The sequence below is a fragment of the Hirundo rustica genome, chromosome 13, assembly GCF_015227805.2.
Source record: "Hirundo rustica isolate bHirRus1 chromosome 13, bHirRus1.pri.v3, whole genome shotgun sequence".
In the NCBI taxonomy this organism is placed as follows: domain Eukaryota; kingdom Metazoa; phylum Chordata; class Aves; order Passeriformes; family Hirundinidae; genus Hirundo; species Hirundo rustica.
The window spans coordinates 16584970-16603138 of record NC_053462.1 but is presented as its reverse complement, the minus strand read 5'-3'; the positions used below and the strand labels follow the sequence as shown (position 1 = coordinate 16603138).

Sequence of the window (18169 nt, the reverse complement as noted above, 5' to 3'; positions counted from 1 at the left end):
CAATGTTAGTGCTGAGTTTTCTTACATAGGAGGATTGTTCCTTTGCAGAGCTTTTGTTTGGGTGAGAGAAGTGGAGATACACAGATGACCACCCGAGTGGTGGTGAACCTTCATGGCCTTCAGCTGCCTTCCAAGGTTTCTCCTCTCAGTACAATGCATTCTAATTTCATCACAACTGCAAAGCTAGCTCTCAGTAGGCTCAGCTTCCTTTGCTAATCCAGCAAACTTCAAAACTATTTTCCCCCTCTAACCTTTTCAACCTTTAGCATCTGATTTCTATTTTAAGCGTCAACATTACCGTCATGAAACACAAATCCAGGATGCTTGTTGAGTAACGGTGAAGCTGTTCATTGCTGGTTGGTTTATTGTGTGAGGTCAGAAGTTTGTGCCTTCATCTTGGGGCTTAGTGTGAGCTTCAGAGTTTTAGTTGGTTCCTGACCAAAAGAGAGAGAAATGAGACGTGCTAACACCTGGCAGGTTCAGATTGAGGGAGAGTTTTCATCTTGTTTCGCAGTTTCCTTGATTTAGCTTTTTTATTAGCTGTTGCCTGTTTCTCTGGGGTGTTAGGCACAGTTTTCCCAAAGCTGGAGAAGAAGTGGATTTTCTCTGAAGAACCCTTTTCTGTACCTGTGTCTGCTCCTCAGGCCCGACCGGAAGCGGAGGGATGTGTTCCGCATCGCCAACGCCACCTTGGCCACTCGGAACAGGAACGCGACCGGGAGCGACCACTTCACCAACGCCTCTGAGGCCGAGGAGAGCGAGGTGGAATATCCCTTCTTTGAGACCAAGGTGGATGGCAAGGAGAGAACCGTGATCTCCCATCTCCAGCCTTTCACTCTTTACCGCATCGATATTCACAGCTGCAACCACGAGGCCGACATGCTTGGCTGCAGCGCGTCCAACTTTGTGTTTGCCAGAACGATGCCCTCAGGTATGCTCACATGGGGCCAGCTCTGCCTTTACTGGGCAGAGGTCAAGCTCAGGGGGGACAGGCTCTCCCAAAACAGTTAGAATTACACTAATGTAGTATAGTAAAAAAAATCCCATGCAGTAGCATAAATTGGAGCTGCATAGATTTTTTTTTTGTTTTGTTTTCGCGTCCTTGTGTGTACTGAGTGATGTGTTCGAGTCTGTGCTGGGAGCTGGAGAAAGGGAGAAGTTGACCGCCAGGATAATGAGGAGAGACTCTGTTTCCCAGCAATAGGAGTGAGACCCCCAGACATGGTGGGCTGAAAGGTTTTGTTCCTCAGCTCCCTGTGTGCTGAATAGAACCACGGCAACGTCTCTCTGCTAATGTTTGGCTTTGCTGTGTTCACTCGGAGCTGTTTGCAGATGTTGGAGTTTTGCTGGTGGGAATGTTTGCCAAATGTTTCTTCTGTCACAGAATGACCATGCATTTGTCCAGCCTGGGAACAGGAGGAATACTGTGTTTCTTTGTGCCCAATCCCTGGCCTCTAGACTACTTCAGATAGGAAGCACTGAATGCTGTGCTCGTCTTTGGGACTTTTGCAGATTGTACTTGTGAGAAGAATAGAGATGATTTTAGTGTAAGCTCATATGCATCCAGCAACGAGCTTCTGACTCCAGCAGATGTCTGGGGATATTGGATGCAGAATGGTGGCAATTTTGTTTTGTTTCTGGAAGGAAAGGCTATCATAATCCAGATCCAGCTGTGTCAGTAAAAAAAAGGCAAAAAGTATTGCTTATTTCAAGGAAATAAGGAAATCTGTGAGATCAGGGAAAAGGAAAGCAGCGTTCCCAGACTTCTAACACATGCCTCTGAAAATTAAAGGCTGAACAATCCTGTTTTCTTGTTATCTTTGAGATCTTTGAGAAGGTGATACTTTTTCAGTCCAGACTGAAACGCATTCCCGTTAAGCTTTGAATAAGTCACATAAAATTATTAGGAACTACATAGGGATAAAGCAGTTCCTGAGCTGCTGCTGAGACTGTTTTAAATGGGGATGACTGTTTCCTATGACTGTTTTAGGAACAGGCTGTCAGTGGGGCAAATGTTGTGTGCTTACAGCTGTTTGCAGGCATTTGGTGGGAAAAGCTCGCTGCACAGTTTTGGTATTGAGGAGAGTTGGGAGGGGAGAACCAGGTGCTGATAACCAGGGGTTTTTGGCACACAGAGCCCATGCCTGGTGGAGCTGTATGCTCTGCACTGGTTTTCTGGGAACCAGTAGCTGAGACTGAGCTAATCTCCAGCAGGCCCTTGGCCGATGGAGTTTGTTCCCTGGGTTTGAATGGCCCTTGCTGCAGAGCTTCTGCACCTGAATAACATCACAAAGTTTCCATTTTCCTCAACTCTTGCCAAAGTTCCTGTTTCAGTCAGAGGTGTTCTTCTCACATCACCTGTAAATATTTTACAGAGGGAGCAGATAACATTCCAGGAACGGTATCGTGGGAAGCAAAAGAGGAAAATACCGTCTACCTGAAGTGGTTGGAGCCTGTCAGTCCAAATGGGCTGATCCTGATGTATGAAATCAAATATGGGCAGCACGGCGAGGTGAGGATTTGGCATCACTGCTCATAACTCTTCATTTACACACAAAAAAGGATCTTTCTTAACGTGCTTCTGTGCAGTGCTGCACAAACAGAAATTATGATTTCAGGCACCCAGCACCTGCCAGCATGTCTTTGCTTCATTTCCTTTGAGTTCTTAAATTCCACATATCTCCTTACGGTGTTTGAAGTAAAACTGATCAGGTGGGGCTTTTAGTTATAAAATTGAGCTTATCCTGCAGCTATATTGCTTTCTCCAGAACGTGAAGATAATAACACGTGTAAATTGCTTTTTTCTTCTAGGAGAAGCGGGAATGTGTTTCCAGACAGGAATACAAGAAGCTTGGAGGGGCTAAACTAACTCACCTGAACCCTGGAAACTATTCTGCCAGAGTTCAGGCCACTTCCTTAGCTGGGAATGGGTCTTGGACTGAGCCCATCTCTTTCTATGTGCAGCCCAAATGTAAGACAAAAGTTTATAGTCTGTGTCAAACTGGGGATTTATTGTCCTTTTGATCATTCCTGATGTTCATGTGACTGGGTAGCTGAGCCTCTTGCCTCTGAACACTCCTCTTACTTGCTGATGATTTTTTGGGAACTCTTCTCCGGTCCATTTTTTTTTTTTTTTTTTGCAAGTGTTGACAGCTAGGGAGGGGTATGAGGTGTGGTCCTTTCCTTGCAGCTTGGGGTGTCTGTGAGAGGTGCAGCCAGGTGTGGGTCTGAAGAACACCCTGCTGTGGCTTCCTGGGATGTGCAGCTATGTTGGGAATGTGTTGTTAGCTGTAACAACACGGAGCTGCCACGTACAAAACCCGTGGCAGCAAGGCAAACCTGCTTAAAATTGCAAAATAATTGGAGAAACAAATCATATGTGTAGATTTTTGGCTGGTGGGTTGACTTGTTCTGAGTGACATTTGATAAAAATATGTCCTGATGAAAGGGTGATGCTGGTCCTGACAATGGGAGTCATTCATATTTTGGAAGAACATGGCCCCAGAGACCCTCTTTAAGACATCCTCTGTTTGGTTGTAGAGCAGATATATCCCCAGAAAACTGCAACTCCATATTTTATCCCTTTTTAGTTTTCTGCTTGCTGACCTTTGAACAATTTGAAGTAAAGAGCAGTGCTTGTATATTCTGAATGTAAGCAGCTACAAGGTGAACAAAAGGTGGGAAAAAAGGTGAATGTGCAAGTGAACAATTGGATATTGTTCACTGAGGAATGCAAGTCCTTTAAGCACAGCTTGTGAAAACAAAGCCCAGACAGACACTGTTCTGTACAAAATTGATGCCTTTCAGTGTCTGCTTTCTTGTTTCGCTCATCTGCAGTCAGAAAGGGTTTCAAAGTACGTTTTTCCACATCAGACAAGAAAATGAGAACTTTGATTTCTTCCCTGTATGGAAATACACTGAGTGGGCTTTGAATGTTTCTTTGTTAACAGAGGTTTTATAGAAACCCTGATACAATTGTTTTTCTTGTTGGTTGCAGCAGCAAACTATGGAAACTTCCTGCACTTGGTAATTGTGCTCCCTATTGCTCTGCTGCTCATCCTTGGGGGATTGCTGATAATGCTCTACGTCTTTAACAAAAAGAGGTGAGTTCCATGTGCTGGTGCTTAAACCTGCAGGAGGGGAGTTGTTTATTTTCAAATCTGTGCCCATGGCACGAGTTAGAAATTAAAAAGAGAAATGACATTCAGAGGAGTCGAGAGGCTGAGGTGGATTCTGCCTTGCTGGTATGAAAAAGGAGATGGTTTAGAGTTACCAGCATCTGGCTGCTGCTGCTGGAGATGTGAAGAGGGGTTTTATTGCAGTACTATGTTGGAGCGGGAAGAGGAAGGCTTGTGAGGAACATACCAGTGGAGCAATGTTGGCACACACTGGACCTGTATAATCAGAAAATTTGACTGAAATATAGGTCAATATAAATTGTGAAAAGTTAGGTCCATTTAAGTTAATCTGATTTTTTTTTCCCAAATTCTTGAGGGTTTTTTGAAGTCTTTACATCCACTTAAAAAATTATATCCTGGCCAAGAGCCATCACTGGGAGTGTTCTTTTAATTTGTTTTCCTCAGTCTTGTTTTTTGTAACTAGTGATTTATTTTTTTTATCTCATTGAAACACATAATGAGAATTTAATAGCAGTACAAATGTTTGTATTGCAACTTTCTAGCTATGGAGGTCTTTTATTATTCTCACATTAATTATGCTCATTGGAATCCCCACTAAAAAGAGTCATGTCTTTTGCTAAAAAACTTCACTCCCACAGCAGAGCTGATGATGGTAAAGTGCATTCTCAGCCACAGGTCTCCTGGTATATAAATATATAGCTGCCTTTCTTAAAAGAAGTTTACCCAGCAGCTAAAACTACCTTGTGTTTACATTTTCCTGGTGTTGATTTGATACAGAGGAGACTCCATAATTCCTGGGAAGCTTTTCTGGACTCTGTTCCCATTGATTATGTGAGGTAGATAAGATCTCAGTTTGTCCCCTTTGTCTGAAAAACCTCCACATGCAGTAAATAATATTCTGTGGTTGAGCCAGCAGTGGAAAAGCTGTAGAAGAGATGGTTTGAAATATACTCAGATTTAAAGATAACAGAAGTAAACACCAATATTTCTACAGGAACAGTGACAGACTGGGCAATGGAGTGCTTTATGCTTCTGTGAACCCCGAGTACTTCAGTGCCTCAGATGGTGAGTGTGACCTTAACTTGTGATGCTTTTACTGTCCTGTGTTTTCTTGGTGTCTGACTTTGAAAGGTATCAAACTCTTAATAGGCTGTAAAGCCACTTCCCCTATTTTATTAGGACAGCCCTAGAATCCGCAATTCCTGATACGTAAATGCCACTTGTCTGTTGAAACGGGGGAGTTTTTGAATCGTTTTCCTATGGCTTTATCCACCTGAGGCAAATTTGATTCACTGATTTCACTTTCAGATTATCATCTACTCTTCCAGTGATGTTTTCACTGGAATGAAGGAAGAATGAATGAATTTGTGGTCTTTCATGTTTGCCCTTTTAAGCTCTGTTTTGCCCTATTAAAACAAACCCACTACTTGAGGAAATCACAACATCAGACAAATGTCCTTGAGGCCTCAGCTTTTCTGTTTATGGTTTAGTTTGGTGCTGCTGTTGTAGAATTCTTCCTGGAATAGTACTTCCAAAAGCTCCCAGGAGACTAATGGGTTTACCCAGTGTTATTTTTTACAGCAACACCATTAGGGTTAAAGGTCTGTCACTGTTCATGCTGTAATCCTCTGTTTTCGTCCTGTCATTTCACCCATGCAGAGCATGTGGCACAACTGTCCCCTTCCTTTGGTGACTGATAGGCAGCAGCATCAGTGAGTCCTTGGATGTCTTCTTGCCTGAGGCAGTCCTGCCTCCTGGCAGTCACCTTCTGAGAGCTCTCTTCTGCCTCAGATCAAAGACCTGCAGCAGCAAGTTCTGCCTTTGCTGGTGCAGTGGTGTGTGTGCAAGGGATCAGAATAGTGCCATGCAAAGAGCTGCTGGATCAGAGTCTGCTTCCCTCTAGCCATAAAATCAGTGTTAATAGAGAATACAGCAGACACTGAACTGATACAGATGATCAAGTATCTTTGATGCTCTCTGGGAGAATTAGGAGAGTGAAGATTCCAAGAAAAGATTTAACCTGAAGCATTGATTTGAGCCTCCTCCCACCCTAGTTTTGTGCTTTGAGGTTCCTTATTTCTATCCCAATAACGTCAGTACCGTAACGAGGCCGCTTCAAGTCCACCTTTCTTTCAGATTGATTTGTATGCCATCATCCCCCTGCCTCTGTATGGAACAGACCCTGGCCTGCTGGCACACATGGTGCAAGGTCTCAGCTTTCTGTGTGGGGTTTGAACACCGGAACTGTTGGGGCAGTTGCTGTTGTGGAGCAGGGAGTGAGCCCAGCACGGGCAGCAGTGGAACATCTCCCCGTTCTCTCTCCCCTCAGTGTATGTTCCAGACGAGTGGGAGGTGCCCCGGGAGAAGATCACCATGTGTCGGGAGCTTGGGCAAGGCTCCTTTGGGATGGTGTACGAGGGAATAGCCAAGGGAGTGGTGAAGGATGAGCCAGAGACCAGGGTGGCCATCAAGACGGTCAACGAGTCTGCGAGCATGCGCGAGAGGATCGAGTTCCTGAACGAGGCCTCGGTGATGAAGGAGTTCAACTGTCACCATGTGGTGAGTCCTGAAGATGTGACGTGGCTGTGACTCATCCAGCCCTGGTGCGCATTGACACGAGGCTGTTCCGGGCATGACTGCCCTGACTGAAGTGGGAATCTGGGATTTGAGCTTCAGCTCTGCACAGCTTTGTAATATTATCGTGAAACCCCAGTCAGAAAGTAGAACCAAATCTACATTCAGACCTTTCCCACAGGTTCCCACAGGGCTACATCTCAGCATGAATAAATGATAATTAGCTGTACTTGTATACTTGTACTGAACATTTGTTTTTCCTCTGCCAGGTTCGGCTGCTTGGTGTTGTTTCTCAGGGCCAGCCTACGCTGGTTATCATGGAGCTGATGACACGTGGGGACCTCAAAAGTTACCTGAGATCATTGAGGCCAGACACAGAGGTGAGTCATGAGTTGCTGGATGTTTATTTCTTCAGTTCGAATCATCTTGAACGAGACAGCCTCACATTGGAAGCAGCAGGCAATTAGCCTTTCCTGCCCTTCTCCTTCATTCTAAGGACAAAATGTGAGCTGTTGTGTGATCTCCAGCAGCTCCTTCATGAGGCAGCCCAGGGTGCCACATGGAATAGGTCCCTTCTTGTGTCACTGAGTCCTCTTTTCCAGATTTGCATTAGGTCTCTTGTCTGATCTACTTTCTCACCAAGATGTTACAGAAATTGGCTGGTTTAAGAGCACATGTTAGGATAATTGCTTTGTGTTGCGTGTCCTGCCCATTGCCCCTGCTGGAAAGTAAGTATCTGTTATTTTAGCTCCTGTGCAAACTCTCATGCATAGGCCATCGGTCTAACAGCTAAAATTGTCACATATGATACAGGGTCTGAAGGATAAAGATGACACGCTTGCCTCTGTAGAAAATGAGCTCAGCAGCTTTTGCCCTTGATCTAGAAATTCCAGTGTGGATAAATTAAAGGAACAGAACACGAGGACAGTATGTGTACAACAGTCTGGATTTGGTCTGTTAATTGCTGGATCTTGCTCTTGCTCAGAACAACCCTGGGCAGGCGCCGCCGACGCTGAAGAAGATGATCCAGATGGCGGGGGAGATCGCTGACGGCATGGCCTATCTCAACGCCAACAAGTTCGTGCACAGGGACCTCGCCGCCAGGAACTGCATGGTGGCCGAGGACTTCACAGTCAAAATTGGAGGTGGGCTGTCCTGACCCTCACACAGGTCACGGAATCATCCTGGAAAATCAGTGTCTTAGAAGGCTGTTTATTTGTTTATTTATTTTTTCATCTGAGCTCTAGTTGAAATGTCTGCAGAATGGAATATGTTCCTTGTGATTTAAGACCTGTGAGCAGTTAACACTGAGTTGAAACCTCTGGAATACCTCTGCTTGCTGTTGTTCCAGTGAGGCAACAGTACAAGCATGTGGGTTTAAAAAGAGCTGCTGAGGAAGTGATTTAGGTTCAGGTACTGCAGACAGCTGGGTGGATGGTGTAGTTACCGCTGGGGTGTCATTCATGTCCCTGTTAATGCACAGAAATAATTCTGCCTCCTGTTTATTGGTTCAAGAATGAGATTTTTAGGATTATTTTAAATCATATCTGAGTTGGAAGTGGAATGATTTCAGCTGGGTGCTTTCCAGTCTAAACTGGGGTTCTGCTTCCCAGACAGCTGAATGGCTTTTCTTCTGCTCTGCTGTTAGATCACCAATTTTTTTTTTTTCCTTTCACCATCCCTCCAAAATAGTGTCAGATGAGTTTTTTCAGTCTTTTCTCCAGAGAGTGATTTTAAGCTGTTGGCTGTTTTTGAGTTGTGCATATTAAAATAACGTGTATAGCAACAGCCTTCTGCTGTAGGAAACTAATTCTTTTTCTCTGAGCTTAACTCAGCTATTTTGATAATTTGTGTAAGTAATCCTGTCATTTGGGAGAAAGAAAAAATGATTTCATTTTGAGTCAGTTAATTAGGAAATAAGATCTTTTGGGGATTTTGTGTATTTTCTGCAGGTTTGTGGGAAGTCAGCCTAAATCCTTCCCGTTCCAGCTTTCTCCTCCTGCCCCATCAGCTTGTACTACAATTCTGTAAACTGAAGATACGGTGCATTTATTCCCTTTAATGTGTTCATGCTTACCCCAAAAGCATTTTTTAAATGTGCTGCCCTGCTCTTGTTGGTGTAACAGCATTGAAAATCCCCTCATGCAGAAACAGTTCAGGAGCATCCTGGCTGGAACACGCCAACTCAGACTGTTCACATCTCAGAGGAGGAGCTTTATGCCACGCTACCCTGTGCTCACTGCGTGTCTGTTTCTTATTTGCATTACATTTTGAAAGAATCTTCCCTTCAGCCGGGATAAAGTCCCCCTGGTGTGTGGGAGTGATGGAGGAGCTGCACAGATGGGCTTTTTAGTCACAGCCACCGAGGGTACCGGTGTCCCTGGTACGCCTGGCTGGTCACTCACCACAGCCTGGTGATAACTGAGAGGGCAGGGGGAGTTCTGTGCACGTTTCCTGGCGAGGGAAGAAAGGGACAGTTGCAGGTCTGTGTTGGTAAAATGGATTTTGCCCTGTGTGTCATCAGACAGCATTTAATATCAGTCAGAGGACTGATGACCTCTTAATTTATTAACTTTTTGGTTGGTGTCTGAGAACACAGTGACTGGTTTCAATAGGCAAGTGTGAGACCCAGCAGTTCTGTCTCAGGCTGACTGAACTCACTGGGATAAATCTGGGATACAGTCAGAGGGATGAACATTTTTAGATGCAAGTCTTGCAAATGCTTATGAATTTACAGCTAAGCATGGATATGAACAGGAAGTATGTCTTTAATATTTGGGTGTGTTAATCACAAATGAACAGCGTAATCCTCTGTAGCACTTGAAATGGAATATTGTACAGAAACTGGGAATTACTTTTGGAATTAGGAAAAAGAAAACCAAGAGAAGTTACTTCCTTCAGCATGTGAGATTGTTCAATTAAAACCAATAGGTATAAGTATTAAAGGAGATCCTTACACTCCTTAAAAAAAAATGAAATTCACTGAATTTGGGGAACAATTTGCGAATTCTATGACCTTCAGATGAGTCATCTTACTGCAAAGCTTGAGCATAAATGCTGGAACTTTGCACATTCCTATATTTAAACCATTCAGACTTGTCACCCTGAAGTCAGTGGAGCAGTCTGTTGGTGTTGGGAGGGAAGGTCACCAGCCCCGAGGCAGCAGCTGAAGTGTCTGTGAAGTCAAGAGTCGTGGGAACACAGCGCAGCTTCCTCACATCCAAGTGTGATTCTCTGCCCTGTAGGAAGGGGAAACGTTCGTCATTTTCTCACACAAACTCGGGGCGTTTCTACCTTCTAGATTTTGGCATGACGAGAGATATCTACGAGACAGATTATTACCGGAAAGGAGGGAAGGGTTTGCTGCCTGTCCGCTGGATGTCCCCGGAATCGCTGAAAGATGGAGTTTTCACAACGCACTCCGATGTCTGGTAACAAAAAAGGGGCTCTGAGAAACTGCTTTAACCTCTTTTATTCTAGCCTCTCTTCTTGTTTTAGTAGACCTAAGTGTACTGCTTGTCCTGTCCGTTCACATGTAACTCTCTTATTCCATGAGTTCCTGTTTCAGCAAGAGCTCATGAGGTTAAATTTTGTTCTCAGGGAGAGCTGAATTAAATGGATTTCTAAAACTGGAGGTGGCAGCATGTTTCCTGCTGTTAGTTGTAAAATCAGTTGCGCAGTGAAAAACATTACCTTCACTTGGAAGAGCGAGTTGTCATTTTTAAAATTGTCCTCCTTCAAGAAAAGCATTAAAAGTTGCCAAGAATATAGAAAGGTTCCTATTGCTGACCTGCTTTTCCATCAAAACCTTCTGTGTAAATAACATCCCTTTCCCCCAGATGGGTTGTGTACGCTCGCAGGCTTTTTTGGGGAGTTCTCCCTTGTGCATATCCCTCTCCATTTGGAGCTTTGTTTGCTTGTTTTATATACAGCAAGATGCAGAAATGGGGTTTTCTTTCAAAGCACACTGCATGCTTTATCTGTGCAGTTATTAATAGAGGCGTGTACTTAGGAGAAGTAATCCCCTGGAACAATTCCCCACACACCCCCCAGCTCTTGGAGATAGGTAGGGAGGACTTGGCAGAAGGTGGCTGTGTACTGGCAAAACCTCTCCTCTGTCTTTTATGGTTTCTCTGCCTTCCTAACAAGATGTTTTTACTGCTGATCTGTTACGGAATTGGCAGCTGATTGCCTCCAAGTGTCTAGAAGTCAGTAGGAATGGTGTTTTAGGAGTAAACGGCATTTTCCGTGAGCAGCTTGAGGAGTTTGGAGTCAGTGGTCTGTAGATCACAGTGCCAGCTCTGAACAGAAAGTTCCTAAGAGGAATTAAAGTGAAAAAGCAAAGCACCACAATGATGCTTAAATTTTATTTTACATATGGCTAGTAACTTACTTTTGAATCCAGTAACCCTCAGACTTGGAAGCAGATGAAAACAACCACACTGAGTTGAAGGGAAGCCCTGTATCGGCCATTTATCTGATGGAACAGTGCAGGCATGTTTTTGGCAATTCCCTCAGTAAAAGAATTTTGGGACGTGTAACGGCTTCACAAAGCAGACAGAAATTTGGACTATATCATTAGAAAATCCCCAGATGCAGAAATGACCAAGGCCTGGCGTGAGGAGCACGCAGAGCTGCCTGTTCTTACCACACAACAGGAATTTTCAGGTCCAGCCATTGCCTCTGAAGGCAGCAGCTCAGGATGAGCAGCGGGGATGTCTCATGTGTGCTTTCTTTTAGCCTGGGACTCTTAAGTGATGTTATTCTTTAACTATAACTCAAATTCCAAACAAAACCCCCCTAGGTGTGATGCCAAATAAGTTATCAGATGTAAATTAGTGCTGTGGTTGTTGCAGGAAGTACGTGAGTGTTTCCCTAACAAGGAAGGGAGGAGGTTTAGATTGAATATTGGGAAGAATTTCTTCCCTGCAAGGGTGGTGAGGCCCTGGCACAGCTTTCCCAGAGAAGCTGTGGCTGCTCCATCCCTGGAAGTGTCCAAGGACAGGCTGGACAGGGCTTGGAGCAGTAGAAGGTGTCCCTGCCCATGGCAAGGGGTGGAACAAGATGAGCTTTAAGGTCCTTTCCAGCCCAAACCATCCTGGGATTCCATGATTTGGCATTTGTTGGTTGCTCTGTCCAAAGCAGGATTGTGCAAACAGTATTGCAATTCATCAGTGGGACAATCTGAGTGAATATCCTGGCCTGGAAAGTAGTTTACTGATTACAGGATTGGAAAGCTGAAGAGAAGGAGCAGTAAAATCTTGACAGATTTTTACTTGTAAGCATAGGGAGGAAAAAAAATTGTTTTATGGAGAGAAGACTCACAGTACTCGTGGGTATTTCAGTGAGTTTCTCCTTGGGATGGTTTGGCATCTTAATTGTTGGAAGTGATTTACCCTGAAATTTGGTTCACAGGGGTGTGCTTGTCTGGAGGCACAAAAAAATGGGCTCAACGTGAGAAATTTGCTGTTTGTTTAGAACATGTATCCACAGCTACAGAGAAATTTCAATCTAAATTCCAAATGTAGTGGAACTTAACACTGTCATTAAATACTCTCTATAAACTTGATCTGCTTATGGCTAAAAGGATCATTCCTTCTCAGTGACTTTTGCACCAGACACTACACATTGGAGGTCTCTTCATGCCAGGAAAAATTCCCTGAATCCTTTTATTGCTTCAGATTTGAAGTTTATCAATGTCCACTGTGGACCTTGGCTGTTTTTGGAGGCCATTTATTTGCATCAAACAGTAAACAAAAGGTTGAGATTGTTTTTCCTGCCTTTCTGGGCAGATACTGTGACATGTGGTTCCACGTTCTTCGAGATCAGTTTTAGAAGCCAAGATGTCAAAAAGACAAAACCCTGCTGAGTGGTTGGAGTCCAGGATTTACAAGCTGTAAGGTGAAATGGCAACTGCAGGAAGGGTGTCTGGAGGTTTGAAGGGTGGAGCTTTATTTTAGCAACTCATTCTTTTATTGCTTTTCAGGCTGAAGAATGAGGTAATTAGACAGGGCTGTTTTTGTTGTAGTTAGGGAAGGAGGACATTTTAAAATTAATGTAATACTCTTCACAGTGAGGGTGGATTTCTATAAATAAATCCTCAGCATCTTGCATTCTTTCAAGGCTGGTAGTTGCCTGGGAGGAGCAACCTGAGTTTATTTGTTAGGATAATCTGACAAGTAGGTGTGCAAGACTTGTCCTCATTATCCCTGCAGTGATCAAAGAAGCTTCAAAGGCACCCAAATGTTGAGTTGACCCCCTGTCCCTCCCTCCCCTAAAAGAAAAACAATTGCAAGGCAGTTTGTGGCTTCTGGCTCCAGATGCAAACCAGTTTAGATCCCAGGGACAGCTGAAAGATAAAACCACTGGGCCATAACCAGCTAATGACACTGGACTCCTGTTTTCATAACACCCTCCCAGTGGAACTGCGTGTTTTTCACTCAGCTTGACTCAGCATTTTACCGCACGAGTCAGACAGCATCGAGATTTTCCTTCTTTGCCCAGCAGCTCTAAAAGTAGATGACTCTTCAGTGCAGGGCAGACAAATTTGAACTGTGTCTGCTCAATAATCTAATTTTAAATGGAGATATTTTTAGAAAGTGTCAATACTTACGTCCAAACTACCCAATTACATAACTATGCTTATCTTCCTTTGCCAGTAATCAATTCCTATTATTAGGCAAACTGCTTTTTTCACTTCTGCTGTCCTTTGTAGTTATCTGGAAGGAGCTGGAAGCTCTGTTTCCAGAACATAGTTACATGCATGTCACAGAGGGGTAACTGAGTTTTTCTCACCTGAGAAAACCCTTTTTCTCACCCTTTTCTCACTAGAGTAGAGGTGTTTGAAGTCAGCAGTCTCTTGAGGGAGGGGTTGTGACTGTCACCACAGGCGCGTGGTTTTTGAGCGAATGCAATTCCTCCGTAAAAGAAAATACCCAGGGACACCCAGCGCTCAGCACCTCGTAAGAAACACCCTTGTCAGGAGGGCTGGGAGTGCTAAAAAACTCTGCTGTTCCCGCAGGTCCTTCGGAGTGGTGCTGTGGGAGATCGCCACGCTGGCGGAGCAGCCCTACCAGGGCATGACCAACGAGCAGGTGCTGCGCTTCGTCATGGAAGGGGGGCTGCTGGAAAAGCCGGACAATTGTCCCGACATGCTGTAAGTGCCACCACTGCCCTGCGGGCACAGCCTGGGCCCTGCTGGGTCTGCTCTTGCCACCTACCCCGGGAGGGGCTGCGAGAGAGGGACACTCGTGGGAGGGGCTGCTCAAACAGGCTCTGTCAATGCAGTGTTTTATGGCAGTGAGACGTTCCAGAAAACAGCTTTGCTCGTGGCCAGAATCTCACCTTGGGCTATCTCTTCTAGTAAGCAAACAAAATCCAGGCTTTGGGTTACTGAATAAAATTAGGCTTAATAAAAATGTCATTTCGTAAGTGGCATTTGCTACATCAGAAGGCTCTGTGCCTAAATCGTATCTCTTTTGCCTAAAGTAATTCTCTTGGGCATAAAGAGAGAAAAGAGCGTGGGACAAGCTGAAATGTGTGTAAACACTGGAATTCAACTTTTTAGTTCAGCATACAGATAAATCAATGTATCTGAAGCCGGGTTGGATCTGCTGTTTCAGTCACAGCACTTGTCCCATTGAGATAAACAAATCCCCCCTGCTAACAGTTTCCTTCCCTGCGAGCACAGGGTGAGGTTTTGCACAGAAAAACTTCTCCCTGCCCAAGGATCGACCCAAAGCCTCACAGCAGCTGAGGGTGTGCAGTGCAGCAGCTTCAGTTTTTAGCTCTACATTGCTGAAATACTTCTGCTGGCCTTTGTGTACAGCAGTTTCAGTTGTTCAGACTTTATTGCTTTGATATACTTCCCAAACTGACTTTTGGGAAGGAAATACTGCGTCTTGCAGTTATTGAAATTTGTTGGAGGCCCACAGAAGGGATACAATCACTTAAGGGCCTCAGCTGCTTGGGATTCTTAGGAAAATAGCTTTTTTGGCTGGAGCCTGGCTGTGGTTTCAGATGGCAGGCAGTGTTGTTTTGTTGTTTGAGGGGGGTGGGTGGTATATGCAGGGGGAGGTGTAGCTGCCATGTGATTCCTTGGTTTCACATTCCTTCCCTTTCGAGATGCTGTGGAGAATTCCTGGCAGTCGGATTGACTGGACATTGTTTAACACGGTCAGAGCTGTGTGATGGGGTGGGCACAAATGGGTTCAGCTCCCTGGGTCCACAGGAGAAAGCACCTCTGCAGTGAGAACAAGCTCACTGGGGAGAGATCCAGCATTAGAAATTCCCTGTTAAGCTGGGGCGTGTGTGGTTTGAGCAGGGGTGGGAGGGGAGTCAGGCCAGAAGTTCTCTCTGCTGGAGCCCACCCAGTTCTCCTTCCTCTCCCTCCCCAGGGAATCTCCTCTGCTCCAGGGCTGTTGCTACTGGATGAATCCACTTTCAAGGTCCTGGCTTGTGAGCTGGGAGAACTTGGTTAAAGCCTGGCAGAACAAATCTTTGAACCAGTGTGTAACAGCCAAGGCCTTGCTTGTGCTGCTCCTCATGGAGAAGCTGTTCACACGTTGGTTCTGCCCAGCAGGATTCAGTGTAGAGGTGCAGAATAAAAAAAATCTGCCACTGAATTGTGCTGCTTTGCTCTATCAGAAAAAGGAATGAGGCTGAACTCAGACTTAAGGCACATCCACATTAGTGGTGATTTTTGGTTTGCCTTTTTTTTTTTTTTTCTTGTGATAAAGTTGAGTATAAAACATCTTGGCTTTATCCCAAATGTAAAAAGAAAAACAAAAAGTATGACCTTATTGTGACTTGCTTTTGCTCCCTTTCAGCTTGTTTTGTCTTTGGTTTGGTACAGGCACCCAAATCTGCTGAAATTCAAATAGGCAGTTGTAGGAATAACAGTCGGGAACTGCAGGAGTAACCTTCACCTTTGTTCCCTGCACATGCACTTGGCAATCAAAAAAGCTCTTACTTTCCTGTGGTGCTTTATTCTTTGCATGTTTCCACTTCTTCCTTGCCCGGGATGCTGTGACAGTGCTGTGCCACCCTCGGGAACTTCCCCACTGCTCCCAGTCCTCACCCACACACTGCTGGCAGCATCAGACCTGGTCTGCAGGCAGAGGTCCTCTCCAGGGCCCAGTAACCTCCTTCTCAGCTGGGGACCTACAGGAAAATTAGGACATGGGCAGAAGAATGTTTCTGACAGCCCTGAAATTGCACATGGATCTTACCCTGCATCCCAGCACGTTCAGGCCACCGCTTTCTCCAATGCTTTATGAAACCATCTGTAAACCAAGAGATTCTCTTTTTTCTGGAGATTGCTAAGAGATTGTGTTTTGAGGCAGGTTTCTTGGCATGCCTGTGCTAGTGGGAGGGGTTTTTTAGGCTGCACAAATTGGTGCTGGTGGAGTCTGGTCTGTGATACTTCAGTATTGACTCCTAATATCAACTCAGGATGTCCCAAAAGCAAAGCCTGGCTGCAGGGAGGTCACTTGGGCTTGGTGCTGCTTGGAAACAGCGCCAAGGTGAGAAGGGGAGCTCTGTGCTCCTGTGTTTCCCAAGGTGGCTACAAAAGCACACGGACTTCGTTCTTTAAATTAGTTTGACTTGGAAGCAACTGAAATTGTGGTCAGAATATCAGTGGACCTGTATGTGGAGAGAGGGGAGTGTGCTGACAGAGAGAAACCTCCAGAACAGGTGGAGGAGGTAACTGCTGTGGGAAAGTGTAGATGAGAACAGAGAGAAGAATCTTGCTGTCACCAAATCTGCTATTTTTAGCCGTGCGGGTGATGCGATGTTGACACAGCCTTGCACCCTCCAGCCACGGAGCAGGAGCTCCCCTCAGGACCTCGTGTTCCCCCCATGAATTCTGCAGGGTGCAGGCAGGCTGGGACACTCTGTGTCTCCATCCCTGCCGTGCTTGTCAGTGCCTGTGCTCCCCTGAGCCTGGCAGCAGTGGGTCAGTCGCTTTTAGGTGGAGCTGCAGAGGTTCTGTTCTACAGTGTGGCTCTGCAGGGCAAAGGGGGATTTTACAGGGGGTTGTCCTGTGGCTGGGAGGTGGTGAATCCCTGTGAAAAGGGCAAAGCACAAAGGAGAGGGTATTTCTGGAGGCTCTTTACTCTTGTACAGGGTGAAACAAGCCTCAGTTGTGTTTATGCTACACCCTCTTGGCATAGCTCGCGTGGCTCTGCAGACAGAACCATGCAATAAGACAGATGGTTCAGTAATACAGTGCCAGGAGAAGCTTTGCTGTTTTTCTCCTCTTCCTGTGCGCTCAGTGATGTTTTTATGTCCTCCCATTGTTATGGCACTGCTCATCAGGTGACGGCTGCGTGGCACCGAGCTTTGGTACAGCTGAAGCTCTCAGACAGTGTGTTCCCATGGGGCTTTTAAAAGTTGTGGAGGCTGGAATTCCACTCTGCTTTTGAAGCAGGATTGCTTCCCCCACATGCATTGTAGACTATTTACGCAGTGCTGATTTCCCTTTGTTCCTGCTTAGAACCCAGGGTCTGCTCTGCAGAGGCACTGGCAGCACACGGCACCAGCAGGGGAGGAGAGGTCCTTTTGCTTTTCCCCAACAAATCAAGTGTATTGCAAAGCACAAATGGAATGCAGCTTCTATAGGAACTTTCCATTTTCTCTTTGGTTTTTTTTTTTTTTATTGTCTCGGTGCAAAACAGAACTCAGTTTCTGCTCAATTCCTTGAGCAAAAGATACGCAGAGGGATGCTGGCTATTCCCCCAGCCCATGGGGGTGCCTCCAGCTCCCTGGAGCTCACTTGCCACCAGTCAGGAACGTACTTTATAAATCTGCTCAGGTTGTATTAACAGCCTGTAAATTCCTCCATTGTCTATTGGAAAGGTTTTTATTTTGTTTAAGATAATGTAAACAAGGCCTGCGAACACACAGAGCTAAAAAGGAAAGAAAAAAATCCTTTTATGGGAACTCTGTAGGGTTTTTAAATCTGGAATGGCTTAAAAGAAACATCACATGTCCTTGTTTGTGCTGATGTCACATGCATTACTCCGCTGCTTGTGGTATCTCCTTAGCATTGCCCTTAGGCCTCGGGGCGCAGCGCCAGCGAATATCCAGAGTTCCTGGCTCCAGCCAAGCTTCTATTCAGGGACACAGCAGTCAGCTGGAAGGGAAACAGCAATGAAGTAACAGAAATGGATTTTATATATTTATGTCTCAAGCTTTCCTCACCGCTTGTGGGTGAGGGTACGGTGCAGTTTTATAGTCTGGCTTTGCTTTTGCTCTGAAAGGCTTTTCACAGACTGGAAAACAAGCAGGACTTGGGCAGTGTTTACGTGTCTACGTGCGGTTACAATGCAGCATTGAGTACCCGGGGAGTTCTCCCAGCACAGACTGGTTTTGCCAGCTCTTGTTGGGTGTCACAAGGCCATTCTCAGGTGGCTGACGTTTGTTCACACGGAGCTGTGCCAGTGGAGCTCTGG

At 45.3% G+C, this 18169-nt stretch overlaps 1 protein-coding gene across 5 annotated transcripts in view; it reads left to right on the top strand.

Annotated features, from left to right (window-relative positions):
* The window catches only part of IGF1R (insulin like growth factor 1 receptor), a 171076-nt gene that overhangs the window by 143567 nt on the left and 9340 nt on the right, over nucleotides 1-18169 (top strand). For 4 of the 5 annotated variants that reach the window (XM_040077494.2, XM_040077498.2, XM_040077496.2 and 1 more), the window contains exons 11-20: nucleotides 645-931; nucleotides 2376-2512; nucleotides 2812-2971; nucleotides 3998-4103; nucleotides 5134-5204; nucleotides 6469-6698; nucleotides 6983-7093; nucleotides 7699-7858; nucleotides 10015-10144; nucleotides 13735-13869. In XM_040077494.2, coding sequence (XP_039933428.1) covers nucleotides 645-931; nucleotides 2376-2512; nucleotides 2812-2971; nucleotides 3998-4103; nucleotides 5134-5204; nucleotides 6469-6698; nucleotides 6983-7093; nucleotides 7699-7858; nucleotides 10015-10144; nucleotides 13735-13869 — 1527 coding nt within the window. The remainder of the gene's footprint in view (nucleotides 1-644; nucleotides 932-2375; nucleotides 2513-2811; nucleotides 2972-3997; nucleotides 4104-5133; nucleotides 5205-6468; nucleotides 6699-6982; nucleotides 7094-7698; nucleotides 7859-10014; nucleotides 10145-13734; nucleotides 13870-18169) is intronic. The other variant, XM_040077495.2, reaches the window with a different exon arrangement.